Raw genomic sequence first — 16,073 nt, 5'->3', positions numbered from 1 at the left:
CAATGTTATTGTTGACAAATGTATTCCAATCTGGGATACAATCCAGTTGTCAATGATAAGATTGTACAATGTTAATTTATGCAGGCTGTGGTGGCAATAACGGGCCCCTCTACTAGATTTTGGTAGTAGTCCAAGAAACTATTTTGCACACACAACAAAATGCTTGGAACACTTTAATATTATATTGTCATGTTTGTGGAGCTGTAATGCATGCTTGTTTGCAAGTAAGATGTCCGTTGTTTGTTTCCCATTGGAGAGATGTTCAGCAGACTCTAGTTTCCTAAAGTTTTCACCCCTTCCTGACCACATCCAACTTTACCATGGAAAACAATAGGATTGGGTCATATCAAAGCCATGAAAGGGTTAAAGGTGAGGTAAACTTTGGAATTTCTTGGACTTTGCTGGAGTTGGCCTTTCACAAGCAAACTGATTTCCATGGGTGTGGGAGAACACTAGAGAAGAACAGGTGGGTAATACTAGCTTAGTAGACACATTGCTCTACAGAACAGACCACACACACAGACACACAAAAGTCAAGTCCAGAGCCATCACTTTACTTGCTCGTAAAATAATATATAATACAAAGATGACATGTTTGAAACATTCAGGTCTGCATGAAACTGAGTTTTCTTCATTTTTTTTAACGCTTGCCGCCGACACGTGGAGCTGCTGATTTCACTGTCTTGGGGACTTTCTGTTTTGGTGCAGACTTCCCTTGGGTCTGTGTAGGAATAACAAGACATAAATGAGAATGGGGAGGAAGGTTATTGTGCTCTTTTATTTTGATTAGAGATTACAAAGTCTGTGAATCGACCCTTTCACTGCTCTCTTTTCTGCTCTAAGAATTCTCTGTGGGGATAGACCCACCCCTGCTTTCTCTGATTATTCATGGCAGACATAATGGATACAATGTTTGTAACACAGTATCAGATTATGCAAATTACAAATTACTATGCGATCAAAAGACAACCTTGTTTCTCATCGTGAGTTGTGTAGCCTTATGCTGATTGCCTGTTAAAGATTTAAAGTATCGAGGCTGACTTCTGTTGCCTCTTTGCAGTGACTTTCGCACCCATGTGTTTACTAAGTGGTTTACACCACTTGGGCAAAGCACCCTTCTGGTATTGTGCTGCATCTCGGAAGCTTTTATCTGATTGGTCAATTGTCAATATTTACAGCAACTTAAATGTTCTCAAACTAGGGCTATTAAGCAGTTAATTGGCTTTTTGGAAAAAATTCAACAGAAACAATTTTCAGCAAGCCAATGGGCTGGAAGGTTCTGAGACGCTGTAAATTTGGCCAAACACCCTGATATGAATTCACTTGGTGCCTCCATTTGTAGTGCTCTGTACCAAAGCATACTAGTATGAATAATGGCTAACACTGAGTTGATACACTAAATTGTTAAAAGTTCCTGTTTGATAGAACATGTTTTCATTTTTTGATGAAATAAGAAATACGTCATCAGTGTCAATGAAGTTTCAAATGCAGACAATGAGGGGTACAGCAGCTAAAATTGAGATATTGGGTCTTTTCATTCGATACTGAACTTTTCACTTGGAATGCCAAATCTTATACAAAATACGACAACACTGACAAGATTCAGCACTCACCTTAACAGTTTGTTGTGATGCTTTCTTTGCAGCTTCCTTCGCTCTATTTTTTTCCTTGGCAGCTCTGAGAAAACAAAAGACAATGCAAAGAGAGCGTCACAAAGGTGTCAACCTGTGTCTGATACCTTCCAGAAGATACTTTGCTGGAAGGAACCTTGATACGGCATGAAAATGAAGAACAAACATCGGGCCAGAAAGAAATAAAAAGACGACCAGACATACAGCAAAATGACTTGTCACAGCGTTTTTGTTAAGGCCGGTACCCGTTAAATGTTATGGGGCTCCCAAGTCATTTTAATGGGGTTCCCCTTGGTATACCAATGCAATCAGATTTAGAGACAGCAGAAATCTTACCAGGGTTCCCAAATCATTTACCTGTGTTCCAGAACCTTAGCAAAAACACAGTTGTCACATTTGAACACTGATTCAAATAACAAACACAATACTTTAACCACAGGACATCTTGACTTAGTGATAGAATCCGGGGATTTATTCACTTCCTAGAGATTAACCTGATATAATTTCTCGTATTTACATCACATTTATTTCACCTACTGTCCTCGACCCAATTTTGCAATATTGTTGACATTTAATAGTACACACCATGTCAATCCTCTCTTTTCCTCGGACAGTTTCATCACATAAATTAATTAATTTGACATACAGCTGCTGAACACCCTATTGTACACCTTTAAGCCTTACCCTGTCAGACAGTATCACTTCTCTGTCTGCCGAATTCGTAAACAAGCAGTATCAAGCCATATCTACACATATTTTACTCTATTTGGCTTGGTATGTTATAGCAGGTTTTGTCAGTAAAACCAAATTTACAGTATTTAGGCATTGGGCACCTTCAAATTATCAAATCTTTGTTAAAATGGAAATTGTGGGACCCGTTATGCCAAACTAGTTTTTAACCAACTTGACCTGACAGTGAAATATGAACTTGGCAGGATTACGGTTACGCTCTCTTTTCGGAAAGGTGTTGAATATATCGAAAATCTTTGTCAGTTTAGATGGAGATGTACTTGTTCCACATTGCAGCACACACACAACACTGTAACTTAGCTATGGTGATATTCTTTTGAAATCAAATGACATGATTCGATCCTTTAGCTCAAGCATTTTTCTCTCCACACCTAGATATTATAACATGCACGTAATGAACTAATCTGTTCTTGACAAAAGTCTGTATATTACCGATTATGAATGAATACTTTAATCCCTTCCCAAGGGACTATTGTGTCGAATAAATGCGTGATTGATGAATTCACATATGAACAGGTCAGTCAAATAATTGATCTTCTTCAAGCCTGATTGACTCTGTCTGAACACCTCTGCCCCATACAAAGAAAGTAACATACAAACACCCTTTCCAAATAAATGAATATTGCTGTGTGTATATCAAACTGGGCCTCTTACTGATATATATTGAGTGGGGATGCTCTTTGACCACCTTTGCCCCACATACTGTCAACTATATTACAAATTCCAAGTCCAAGTAAATAAATATTGCAGTGTGCAAATTTGTGGTACACACCATGACGTCAAAAAAACACTTATATCAACCCTTTGAGTGCTGTAATTTTTCCCATCAAAATTTTAGTGCAACATTTTACCAATTTTATGAATTTTTCTGTAATTTTTTCGATAATTTTGGACCAAACAGACGTCACATTTCATTGGCTACACTTTTTCATTAAAATTTTGGCAAAAATCTGGAAAAATTTGACTGGGGTACATTTTATAATTGCGACAAAAATTGACTTTGGCGCTCAAAGGGTTAAGCTTATTACTGATAGATACTGACAGGTTGACACGTGAAATTGAATGAAAACGTCATCAAAATCAAATTGGGGACAACAGGAATGGTTCCATGGTTCCAAAATCATTTACTATCTTCCCATTTCCAGGCAAAATAGATCCTACGAAAAACCTGACAGATGCAGAATTTGTAACAATTAGTTCAAAACAATCACCTGTTCAAATAATTTATTGCTGTTTACATATCATAGCATGTTTTGTGTTATGAATCTGCTACAAATCCCTATGTTACTATTGTTACAAATGTTTTTGCTGAGGTTTAGCAAGATAGGTAAATACTTTGGGAATACGGTATCATTCTGTTGACCTTATTATGATTGCATTGATATGCCATGGGGGAATCCCCGTAAAATTTACTGGGTTCCTACCCTTAAAACCCTTTTCCTGCCGAGCGCCCCTGTCCGTTATCCTGCCAAGTCGGTCAAAACCGGCCCCCTTTTCCGTGTCTACAGAAGATAGGCTCTCCTGCACGCTTTCCTGCCAGGCATTTGGCGGGAAAATACCCAGGGCTCCCGCTAACCCGATCGCCAGCTCGCCAAAAACTACAAAAAATTTCAAATGGCGACCAGAAATTGAATTTGGCGATTTAATTGGCGAAGAAAGGTATTTCCCCAAAAAATATCGCTTTTGAATAATCAAACCAACTTTCATATAACTTCATTCCGACAACGCATCGGCAGCAGGAAGTTCTGTGCTCTGCGTTTCGCAAGGCAAAATCGAGGCTGCGTTGTTGGTGTCGATAGTGACCGAATGCTTCCGATGTCTCCCGACTGGGTCCTCGACACGATTCGGACGTCACCATCGGCTAGTATGATATTTCCCGAACGACGTTCGGAAACTTTCGGCCACTGGCACGTGTACTGAATGTTATGACATTTGCTCAGCAATAGCACGTTCGATCTCTCAATGTCCGACTGATTAGCATTAGAATGGATTCGAAACGAAGTCTTGCCGACTTCTGGTGAACTCCGGGACCCTCGAGAAAAGAAACGGAGCAATCGAAAAATGGTGGCGATGAGAAGAGAGAAAGCGGAGCAGCGACAGAAGGGATAAAATTGCTCACAGCAAAGCGAAAGATGAAACCCGATTGGTTCAGACGATTTCCCTGGCTCCGCCACGATGGAGAAAAAACGCATGTTTTTCTGCAATTTCTGCATCAGAGCTGGCAAAACCAATATTTTCACGACGAGAAGACAGTCAGATATACCTAAAGCTGATGATTTTGTAAAACACGAGAGAACAGGTGATCACAAATTTGCGTGTTCTGCTAACTGTAGCGTTCAAAACGACGAAATGCCAAAAGCAGCAAAAAGAAACTATAGTCACATCCCCATTACAATGCGGAGTTTATATTTCGTCGCGAAAGATTTGGATTTTGTGGTAAAATATGTTGCATCAAAGTTTATAGACAATATTGATACCACATCAGGTGAAAAATCTGTAAAACCAATAGTCAATACCAGTATAATGTGTATTTTCACGTTTGAACAATAAACAGTCCAACTTGTCATCCATATATGTTTTAATCTTTCTCATTTTGAGTCCCGCAATTATGGTGCATTGGCTAATGGTTGCTTCATTTGGCTAAAGAAAAATGTATTGGCTAATCAGATGGCTAATGATTGTCATAGCCTAGAGTGAGCCCTGAATACCGCATTTTCGGGGTACGATTACCGACCATATACGTGTTAGACTTCAAAAATTTTTGCATGCCCGTATAGAGGGCAACCGCTGATGAGGTTGTGTCCAGAAAATGACGAGGTCACGGGCGTTGTTTGCCCCGGGGGACGTGCACTTTTATGCCCTTTTCTAGCTTACTTTCGCGGAAGTAAAGCTCGTTCGCCGGCACGCACGGCCACACCGGGGAAACGTCACCTCTCTCGTGGGTTAGTAGAAGACCCAGGGGTTAGTGCTATGGGTGCGGCAGCACCCTCAAACCTGTCCTGTTTCCCCTGGGTTGTGTCACTTGGCCACGTACTTTGAACGACTTGGAAGAGTCGCACAGTGCAGTCTGCTTGACGTAGTGTCAACGACATAGTTCCGCCATTGAAGGAAGGCGTGTACGTAGTTTGGCCAGTTCAGTGAACACTTAGCTCGTTAGTGTTACCGTTTCCTAACAGGTTAGTTGTGCAGTTGTTACTAAGGTGCAGTTTTGTACCACCTTAGCTCTGGACAGTGCAACTGCTCTATGCACTAACCCCAACGACAGATGGTTGGTACAACGTCTACGTCGCACGAGCACAGCCTCCGTTGGGCTGTGCCCCTCCACGTGATACAACGCACGTTCATCCATTACTATAGCCTCCTTACGGATCTGCCAAAAACGAAAGTGGGGGTAAAAACAAAACAAACGAAAATATGCGATCATAGATAGTATTTTATTCGGGAATAATTTACATTATGCCGAACAATAAATCTCGGAGTCTGTCTCGACTTCCGAGTGCATGGTCCGTGTTTCAAAAATTACAATCGGGGTGGCAGATCCGTGTTTCAAAAATTATAATAGGGGGAATTGTACAAAATAATCCGTCTAAACAAAACAAACGAAAATATGCGATCCATAGATAGTATTTATTCGGGAATAATTTACATTATGCCGAATAATAAATCTCAGAGTCTGTCTCGACGTCCGAGTGCATGGTCCGTGTTACAAAGATTACAATCGGGGGATTGTACAAAATAATCCGTTTTCAATTTACAATCAGCGGGATCGTAAAGCACAAACAAACGGCACAACCGTGCTCAAGCAAATGTGATCATGGTCCGTGTTCAGAATACAGTCAAGCCACTGTTAGGCGAAGCTGTCCCCTGTCCGTTATTTACGTCGGGTTCTCTTGCTGATGGGTGTCGTCGGGGCTGTGTGAGTAGAGGTCTGCACGCCAATGCTCCTCTTACCTCGTAGCATCATGCGATGATGAAAAGCCGCAAAACACTCGCCCTCGTGAAGATGAACCCCGCACAGACTACATTTTGGACGTCTCAGACAGTCGTCCGCTCGCAGTGGTCTTACCCTCTCTGCTGCATACTTTACAGCATTTCTGCCACCCCTCCAAACGGCTGACAACGTGCATCGGCTGATTTGTGGATTGATGTACGAGGCAAGAGAAACGGTGGCCTCGACCTCTCTCACACTGGGCTGCGATCGCCCACAATAACCGCCAATGAGTTGTTTCCCGACACGCAGATGAAACATCTTATGGGTCAGCTTACTATCAGGGTGTACATGCTTGAAGCATATATATGCATTTACCAGGGCAACATCAATCAGGTAACATGCCAGATATGTCCACCATCTGTGGTTCTTGCGCCCAGTGTGAAAGTACTTGCGCTTCTGGTTGGCTCGGTCGACGCCTCCCATGTACCGGCGATAATTATACAGCGACAGAGGCACTTGTCGCCGCTTGTCTCCCTCCCCCACTGGCACGCACTCCAAGGGTGGATAGACCGTATTCAAGATCAGCACCTGAGCGTTACTATCCTGATAAGCAGTGATGTTAAGACGAGAGTCCGTTCTGGTTGTGGCTTTCATATCCCCAACAGACAGAGGAAGGCGCTTCCTCTTACCCGGCGGAATTATTGAGGGGGCATGGTGCGACGATTACGTAGATCATGTAGATCCCGGTCTCCATCAGCTCTCTAGCAGTAACGACCGTGCTAAACAGGCTATCACAGAATAGGCTGTGATTATATCCACAGAATGGCTGGACCAGCTCCATCGTAATTCTTTTCACCACACCTCGCTCCTGCCGTCTCCCATCAGTCCGATCCCGAAATTTCACACCTAGGTACGGTGCAAAGTTAGCGATGTATGCAGTGGTGGAGTCGCACAGCTGCCATATATTGAAACCGTCTCGATCAGGCTTATGCGGTAATCTCTGCTTAAATTTAGAACGGCCCTTAAATCGCACCATGCCCTCGTCGATGGAGATCTCTCTACCCATCTTATAATTATTTACGCACCGGTCAACTATGGGCTCCATCCATGGATTGATTTATACAGGGGATCCTCCTGACACCGACGTCGGCGGCGTGCCTCATCAGGATCACGACGTGGATCGTTCTCTGGGTCTGCCAGATGAAAGTATCGCATAAGCTGCTGAAAGCGACTGCGGGTAATCACAGTAGAAATACCCTGGTTTCTCAGAAAGGGATCGCTAGACCAATAATCCTCCACTGATGATTTACGGTCGACACCCATACAGACTAAGACGCCAATGAACGCCTGCAGTGCACCTCTCGGTAGTCAGCGTTACGCCAGTATTTATCTATTTTCCTAGCGATATATCGCTGGTGGAATTTGGCGTATTTATTAGTCTCGTCCTTGGCCAATCTGATCAGTGTAGCTGGAATAAACTTAAAAAAGTAATCGAGCTCACGGGAGTGGCTGGGCAAGGTGAAAGTCGGTCCTCTCTCATGGTCAAAATCGGTCTCCTCAAATATATTAGCATCGGTAGTCTCCGACATACGCCAGACAGGAGGGGTGTCGTCCTCCGCCAACACAGCAGCAAAGTCATCATCGTCGTCAGAGCTTGCCTCACCTAATACTGCCTGTCATAAAAGTCATCGTCCTCTGCCGCATCCTCGTCAACCTCCGAGTCGGACTCAGCGGTGATATCACCGTCGTCTGGGCGTCTGGGCCTGAACTCGCCCGTAGCGGCATCAAGGATCATATCTGGCTCAAAATCAGGTGGGCTATCCTGATAACGAACCCTCCGCACTATCTTTTTCGGCGGGGACATCGCAGCACACGAAACTATGGCAGGAGCGGGCTCGGCAGCCTCTGCTGATGACGAGGACTCAAGCTCTTTCGCACTGGGCACAGGAACCTCTCCTGACGCAGGATGAGGGCTCATAGTAGCAACAGGTGGTGTCTCTCCCGGAGCAGCCGGGGGAGAACCAATGGCATCAGCCGTCTCGTTACTCACTGTCTCACTAGCAGCAGCAGACGTAGTCTGTGCAGGTGAAGTATCTCCCACAAGAGCAGATGTAGCCTCTGCAGGTGAAGTAGTCTCTCCCGGAGCAGCCGGGTGAGAACCACTGGCGACCGGTGACCCGTCATCATCCTCATCGGCAGAACGATCGCTCTTACGTTTACGCTTACCACTGGGTTTTTCAGCCGGAGATAGCTTCGCCTTACGGGAGCGTTTCTTGCCCGACTTCTTAGAACGTTTACTAGGGACATCACAACGATCGCTACCACTACCGCCCGGAGACTCTGCATCTTTGAGCTTCAGTCGTCTGCTCGCCTTCAGAAAACTTTTGCGGTCCGTCAAGCTCATGTCTGGAACAGTGTCGACAGACTAGCAGGTCCCTCCCTTTTAAAGCCACAGGGAAACAAAGCCCTGGACATGATTGGACGCAGGGGTGTTAATATATGCATCCACCTGTTATTATAATGGACCTACGGCAATCAGTCCACCAACCGGCGCTGACATTCCTACCCGTCATGTAAATTGCCTGTCCGCACCATTTGATATGCTAATAATACTCATTTGCGATGCAAATCCCTCGAGCACTTAGCATAACATAGTCAATGTCATTAGCATCTCAACTTGACATTCCGTCCAGCTGGGTACGTGGCATGCGCACCTGCCACCCAAGGACGTTGGCCCAAGCCCATGTTTAGTACGGGTGGGAAACCCGTATCTTTAACCTCATGTCCCTTCTAAGTACGCCTGCGCAGGGCGTATTGTCATCCAAGTCGGTGACAAGCCAACCCGACAGATCGCCCATTAAGCAGTAATGGACTGGCCGTCTCGTTCTTGTACGGCAACGAACAGTGCTTCAGCGGCTTGTTTAGGTCATAACCGTCGCCTGCCGAGCGGCTTACCCAACTAAGGCGGTCAAAGATGAAGGATGCCAAAATTGTCAACGGCTGTCTCGGCCTCGTCCGTTGGGCAAACATGACTCCTTCAAATAACGTGGCCAGCACGTCTACGTCATCAGCGGTGATGACGACCCGTCATTGACGCCCGAGTGCGTAAAACTCGGAATATACCGACAGGTACCTCTACCTGAGTCGGTCATACTACGGTATAAACCAAACACAGGTCTGCCAACTCCCGTTAGACTCGGCCGTTAGCCGAACTTCACAGGGACAACATAGGCGTAACAAGTCGTGAACAACGGTTCACGCACCTAACCGCAGCCGCCAAGTCGGTGAACAATGGTATCAAATTTTGAGGCCATGTTCCTGAATGGCAAGGCTGAGGCGGTGTGTTTCGTTGCACGGCTTGAACGTCTAGAGCCAAGTGCAGCCGACAACGTCCGACATCTGAGTGGGTAGTCTTTCGAGAAGGTAACAAGTCGGTTAAAGCGGTGGTTACCCTTCACAAATGTCGCTCAAGTCCGTTCGGATCAGTTCCATGTCAGGGACTAATCAAGCCGAGTCCGTCAAATCCGTCCGCACTTCCCGTCAATCAGGACCAAGTCCGTGATTTTCGTCTCGCACCATTGGCAAAAAATTGCACCGCCAGCTGAGGCGGTCTTAGGCGGTTGCCTTACAGAAAGCCGAGTCCGTCAAATCCGTCCGCACTTCCCGTCAATCAGGACCAAGTCCGTGATTTTCGTCTCGCACCATTGGCAAAAAATTGCACCGCCAGCTGAGGCGGTCTTAGGCGGTTGCCTTACAGATTAGCGTTGCCGAGACGGTCAATTTCGGCCGCAATCTATGTAGTGCCTCAGAGCCAAGTTAACCCAAACTCCGCTAGAATACGTCAACGTGCTAACCTGCCAAGTACGCTACTCGTCCCCCCCAAAAAAAACCAGTCCCCCACCGGGGTGGGGGACTGGCTGGGTAGCTTCCGCACCTTTCCCTGTCGTTGGACTCTCTGTGAACCCATTTCGAGAGCAAACGCCGTTCCTCGCCCAAAACCTGTCCTCGAACGACCCCTAGCGCGAGCAAGGGTTTGCTACACGTAGTTCCGTCGACTAGGCAGGAAAGGGGGTACCAAAAAGTAGCCCGATTTCCACCGCCTTGGCAGGATAACGGCCGTGGCTGCTCAGATTCTAGCTACACCGAATTTCAAGCGTATTTTCACCGACTTGGCAGGAAAAGGGTTTTAACATAACAAAGACGCTCCCTGTAGACTGAAAGATTAATATTTGAAATATATATTCTTTGAGTTTTCAAAGCTTGTCTTCTAAAAGTTCTTAACTAAAGATTTAACCCTCTTTCTCCCAGGTGGGAATTAGTTGTAAGCTACCATGAACATACCAAGCATTATCTACATCTCAGTTAAAAGTGAACATTAATTGCCCAGGCACAAGTTACTCTTATATCCCAAGTTCTTTTTAGTAGTAACCCTAGACTATGAAATGCTATCAAACACAGAAAACAATGCAGGAGGCAACTACTTTGCTTTACTATGTCAAGCGTACCAACTGGGCAATCCAATGATATGTTGCAACCAAGTCACACTTGGTAACTTATAGTACACTGTCATCGGGAGAAAGAGGGTTAACATCTTGAAAATCTTACCTGATTGCCTGTTCTCTTTGTGCTTTCCGTACTTCTGGCTTCTGATTCCTCTTAGCCAAGATTTCACTCATGGACGCGCCAGTGATGGCTCTCTGGAACTTGGCGGTACGCCTTGTCCTCTTCTTTGACACCTCCTCCTGAGTGCCTTTCTTGTGCTTGCGTCGGTACAGCACCGTCCAGTTTATCCTACGGGGGTTGCGCCGCATCTTAAAAGATGCCTCTGTCTTGGCGCTGAGGAAGTAGAAAACCTGAAACAAGAAGGTTCAACGATCTCTGTAGAATACTGATCATGAAAACGGGAGGAAACCCACATATTTTCGAGGCCGTGGATGGCTATTTCAAACTCGGGTCTTTTGTTTCAAAATCTTCCAGTAAGCAAAAAGTACAAATATTGAATTATAACAACTGTATGCACTATTTTGACAATGGTACTATTTAGATGGCAAGTCACCCTCACTGAATAGTTACATTGTTTTACTGCTGCTTCTTGTTTGACCGTTCGGGGGCGGGGGGGGGGGGGGGGGGGGGAGAGGAAATGAAGTGAGGGAAGCAATGAAGTGGTCTGATGCATGGGGACAGCTAAACTTCTGCTCTGAACTTTGGATTAGCAACTCCACTGACCAGATGGACTGACTAATAAACAGTAAAATGTACCTGTATGAAATAGAAGATTGTGTGAAGGACTGACAAACTGCACTTTGTTACATTAACGTGTAAAGGGCCATTGAAAAAGTCTTTCCCCACTTATATATGCATCAGACTACCTTCATGGGAGATAATTCACAATGGTAATTTGACCAAAATGTTTACAAAGCCGGCAAAATCTGTGTTTCATGGATGACACAACAGGTTGTCAGATTTTGACACAAGGCCTGGCACCAAGTAAGGCACAGTTGGCAGTAGTGGTCTGCACAACAGGTGGAAGAGGACTTCATTCATATTCAAAGAGGGGATAGCGACACATCAACAAAACCCAATTGGTTCTCTAAAGAACACGCTCAAGATGTGATACAAATGGGTGCCCTGTCTTACAGTCAAGATCAAGAAGGTGTGCAATACTTTATTTTTACACATACTTTTAGATTGGGCAAGCTTTGAAAAGGCACAAAAAGTTGACTGGTGCATATTTGAAAAGTGCACTTTTCACACTTTTGTTTATCAATTATCCAGCACATGCCTACAATAAATGTGCATGGAAATAAACATATAACGTCATAGGCCATAAGGTGCAATCCTAGAGTAGCATTTATGGGCAAAGCAATATCTTGGACACTTTAAAAGTTAATTGATTTCAACATGGACTTTTCGTCCAGTGTTTTGTGTCAAGTTTTCAGTGCTTTACAAATGGGTCGGATAAACTTGAATTGGACTTGGAACAAATCCAAGTCCAGTGAAGATACAAGGAACGTAAGACACAGAGAAGCTATGGGAAAGAAAACATGCAGTTAAGGCTGTCTACTTATTCAAAATGATCAATGCCACAACAATTAAAATTTATGGAGGTCTATGACCAATATTTGTCCTATTTGTAGTGCTTGGTTTGATGTATATGAATTTCAGGTACAGATTCAAGGACAGGTACAGGCATTTTATTGGTGTGAATGTATAGATTATCAAAGATCACAGTAACTTGTGGTTCAATACACGGCAAGGGCTGCCCTGAACATTAGAAAGAGAGCAATATTGTAAACAAAATGGCTGCCATAAACACATCGCTAAGTTTGGAGAAAGGTTTCCCTAGCAGCATAGAAAGGTACAGATTAGCATCAGTGGCTTCCACAAGTTCCAAATTCATACTGTTATTATCTTTGTGTTAAAATTGATCTTCTGTGTATTTTGGAAATGATTTCAACAAGGATCTTTCTAACAACAGCTGCTGTACACTCATTGCCGCAATCAGCATACTTGAATTTAAAACATTCAAGCGGCTGCAGACTGAGACTCTGAAAGTACATGGCAAACCACAGCACCGCTACTTTCATTGTACCGCATCTGTTGTAAGAAATGAAAATTGTTGTGTTCTGAGCCATGAGCGACTGACTTTGGTAAAGATGTAGCCGTACATCCTGTCCCAAGCGAGAACCACTGAACAGTTGCATCAACAGTCGTGTGAAGATAATGTGGAGGCACCTGCACACAGGCTGCTACCCATCGCTCCAACAGTGTCGTGTTCATCGTATTGATTTAAAGTACAAGTTCCTTGGAACAAGCAGCTAGTGTTTCTAGATTTTCAAAAAGGATCACGTCTTACAACTGGAAACCTATGATTGCATTTGGAGGCAAAACATGTGCACACTGTAAGTGTTGTTGTTGTTCATAAGACATACGAGAACGAAACACATACTCGAGTCCTATTGCAAGACTCAAGAGTTGGTTTGCTTTTCACAAGTCGTTTAGTCTATATAACTAAATCACTTATAATTTGCTATTAATTTAAGTATTGCTTTGAATATGCACACCGAGATTCGATGAAACACGAGTTGTAATAGCGTTTGTTTTGACATTGACAGACCTGATCGACCAGCGCCATCAACGTTACCTACCTACGACGTAATAAAATGCTATTATTATGAAATTGACGACAAGAGAAGCTATATGCGACGATACTGCTTTTAATTTCTATGTCTAAATGAACGCGAAACTGATCAAAATTGTGAAAAATAATTAAACAGTAACATCAAACTCTACCTTGCCATCAGTCCTGGCATAGCGTTTCCCGTGACCGGGGTATATTTTATACCCGCTAAAACTGCACAGCTCGATCCTGAAAAATCAAAATAAAACCATCGATGGAAAATTTATTAATTTTCAAAGGCTATTAGCTCATTCACTTGAGAATTGATACATTATCAACAGTGATGTTTGACGATAAAATACGTAAGACTTCCTTACTTCATTTTTCAAGATGGCTGCTCTTCGAAAAAGGATGATGGGAAGGTATACACGAACTTTGCCGAAGTTGTTTTCCGAATAATCCCGGAAGTTGGTTCAGCGGGAAGGATTTCAAATTTGCAAGATGGCTGACTTCGCAACCGGGCGGCTTCGGTCACCTGCGGAGAAAGGTAAATTTACTCTATATTTATCAGTATTTTGCTATGTAACTTTCAGAAAGACTTCTTAATTCAATGGTCAAAATGACAAGTAATTATTACGTGCGCAAATGCAAAGGCTTTCATGGTTGCAGAAAAAATAATTCAGTCGTTCATGTATCCGCCAGCAGCTAGGCGAGTCTGGACACGGCAAACCGTAAGGCGATGCCTGCCATACCTGCTGTACCTGTGGGCCGTGCAGAATTTGATTTCTTCATGCTTCCCTACGTTGCGAAACATTTTTGAGATCAGTACTAGCTTGGGTTACGTCTCACTTATTTTTAGCGTTTAGTTGTTCATCTGTTGTGGCAACCTGGACTTTGTGAATCAACCGAAGTGGAGTGAGTAACACGTTAGTTGGCTCTGTGCCAGGTGAACAGAGGTCGAGACGTGGTATATTTTTGTGACTTTGGCACCGCGCCATGTAATCATCGTCTTAGTTAGTTGTAATAAACTGCTAAATAGGCGCGCACCATATATCCCAACTGTCCAATGTCGTAACTTAGCTGTTTCCGTCCTTGTCGTCTCGTGTTGTTGTTGGTACAGTGTCGTCTGCCTGTTGTTGTTGGTTGTTGTGGTTGTTTACGTGTATGGTCCAGCTAGGCTGTCGTTCCTTTACTATCGGAAAACGGCGACACGCTCAACAATACTGCGGTCCGCCGGAACGTGTTCTGAGTTGTTCTGCATTGTGCTGGACTAACAAAGCACCGTTCACACTGTGTCACAAACAGGCTGAAGTTTTATCGGAAGAAAAGTTTAAACCCAGCCGCAATGATTGAGGATTTAGGTGGCTGTGCACATCCATTCTAGTGCATTACAATCCCTGGGCAAAGTGCGGCTGTAGATATTTACACCCTTTGCGTGCTACTTTAGTCGACTGCTCCAAGTTGAGATATACACCTGTACGGTAAGCCATCAATGTTGTACATGTTGTATGTCAATTTTTTTGGAAGCGTCAGTGGTTTGTGTTGGACTTCATTTACATGTAATAATAGGCTTGTTGGATGAAGTGGTTGCCATGCTGTCCGCACTGTTGCATGAATTTTAATCAATTAAAAAAGATAAGACACAGCTGTATAAGTGAGGAGGCCTATTAAAAGGTTGTGTATGCACTTGACAATAATGATCTGAGAATTTGATGATCCGCAGCTCATAACGAGGTACATCTTTAATTGCTGATGGTCCGTTCTGCTATTGTGATCACCTAAAGAAGCCATAAAAAGAGGTACCCTTTTTACTGCAGAGGATTTCTTTTACTAACTTCAGCACCTGTACATATGCTTTTGACAGAAAACAGATCAAATATGGTGGTGAAGGACCTGTCTTCACGTGGACTAAAGAGAATTGAAAGATCCCAATCAACGAGTAGTGAACAGCACTGTACAACTCTTATCCTGGACAAAAATGCAGTCTCCAAAATCGAAAACCTAGAGTGTTATGAAAGCCTTCAACAGGTACGTTTCACCTTTCTACTCTTTATTGTTCAGGACTGTACTTTGTGTGCAACCTGCTGTGTACCTTGGAACAGGTGGATTTCTCACAGGCTTGTGGAGTAATTGTGAATATATTACATGATGTCCACACACTTGGGATTAAGCCAGATGTTTCCTTATCTCAAACATGAATAAGTTGGCTAATAACCAACTTGATTTATTGAAAATAGGTCTCTACACCGTTCGATGATGGATGGCTCAGGGAGTTACATGTAGGGCTGGTTTCAACATTTCTTTTATCCGACATTGCAAATGAACTCATTCTGAAGTATTGGCTCGTGACAAATTGTCCAGTGTTTGAAGTGCATCACGAAGCCTTATTTACACTCACATGACATTGTTAATGAGAGCCTCGACAGTTCTGTGTTATTTGTGTGCTCACAGGCTCAGACACTCCCACTTCAACCAGTTCATCGTTCAGTAGGCTGCACGTTGACTTGGCAACAGAAAAAGCCCTGGTAGTATTCCAGAATTTGTAGGTGCTGCAGGTTGTACAAGCACAGTTGAATACTTAGGTCAACATTTCACCTTTTGGAGTGTGATAAAAATTTGCGTGCACTACAGTGTGTGAGCT

The 16,073-nt window shown here is 43.8% G+C and overlaps 2 protein-coding genes across 5 annotated transcripts in view; one reads left to right on the top strand and one right to left on the bottom strand.

Annotated features, from left to right (window-relative positions):
* Window positions 1–533: 533 nt before the first annotated feature.
* Window positions 534–13,915, bottom strand: LOC139142500 (large ribosomal subunit protein eL24-like). Its single transcript, XM_070712453.1, has 5 exons — window positions 13,810–13,915; window positions 13,606–13,681; window positions 10,918–11,165; window positions 1,614–1,677; window positions 534–721 (listed from the first exon to the last, which is right to left on the bottom strand). Exons 1-5 carry the CDS (start codon window positions 13,812–13,814, stop codon window positions 641–643), a joined length of 474 nt encoding a protein of 157 aa, XP_070568554.1. The 5' UTR covers window positions 13,815–13,915; the 3' UTR covers window positions 534–640.
* The window catches only part of LOC139142499 (serine-rich adhesin for platelets-like), an 87,981-nt gene continuing 85,806 nt past the window's right edge, over window positions 13,899–16,073 (top strand). For 2 of the 4 annotated variants that reach the window (XM_070712452.1, XM_070712442.1), the window contains exons 1-2: window positions 13,899–13,979; window positions 15,297–15,460. In XM_070712452.1, coding sequence (XP_070568553.1) covers window positions 13,934–13,979; window positions 15,297–15,460 — 210 coding nt within the window. In that variant the 5' untranslated portion in view covers window positions 13,899–13,933. Of the gene's footprint in view, window positions 13,980–14,291; window positions 14,400–14,737; window positions 14,914–15,296; window positions 15,461–16,073 lie in introns of those variants that run through there. The other 2 variants (XM_070712443.1, XM_070712444.1) reach the window with 2 other exon arrangements.

The sequence above is a fragment of the Ptychodera flava genome, chromosome 10 (genome assembly GCF_041260155.1).
Source record: "Ptychodera flava strain L36383 chromosome 10, AS_Pfla_20210202, whole genome shotgun sequence".
NCBI classification, from domain to species: domain Eukaryota; kingdom Metazoa; phylum Hemichordata; class Enteropneusta; family Ptychoderidae; genus Ptychodera; species Ptychodera flava.
This window is presented reverse-complemented; position numbering and strand designations above follow the sequence as displayed.

Coding starts and splice junctions, on each gene's coding strand:
- LOC139142500 (XM_070712453.1), bottom strand. Junction 11,166..13,605: donor ATGCCAGGACTGATGGCAAG/GTAGAGTTTGAT, acceptor TTCTTGTTTCAG/GTTTTCTACTTCCTCAGCGC. Junction 722..1,613: donor CATCACAACAAACTGTTAAG/GTGAGTGCTGAA, acceptor ATTCCTACACAG/ACCCAAGGGAAGTCTGCACC.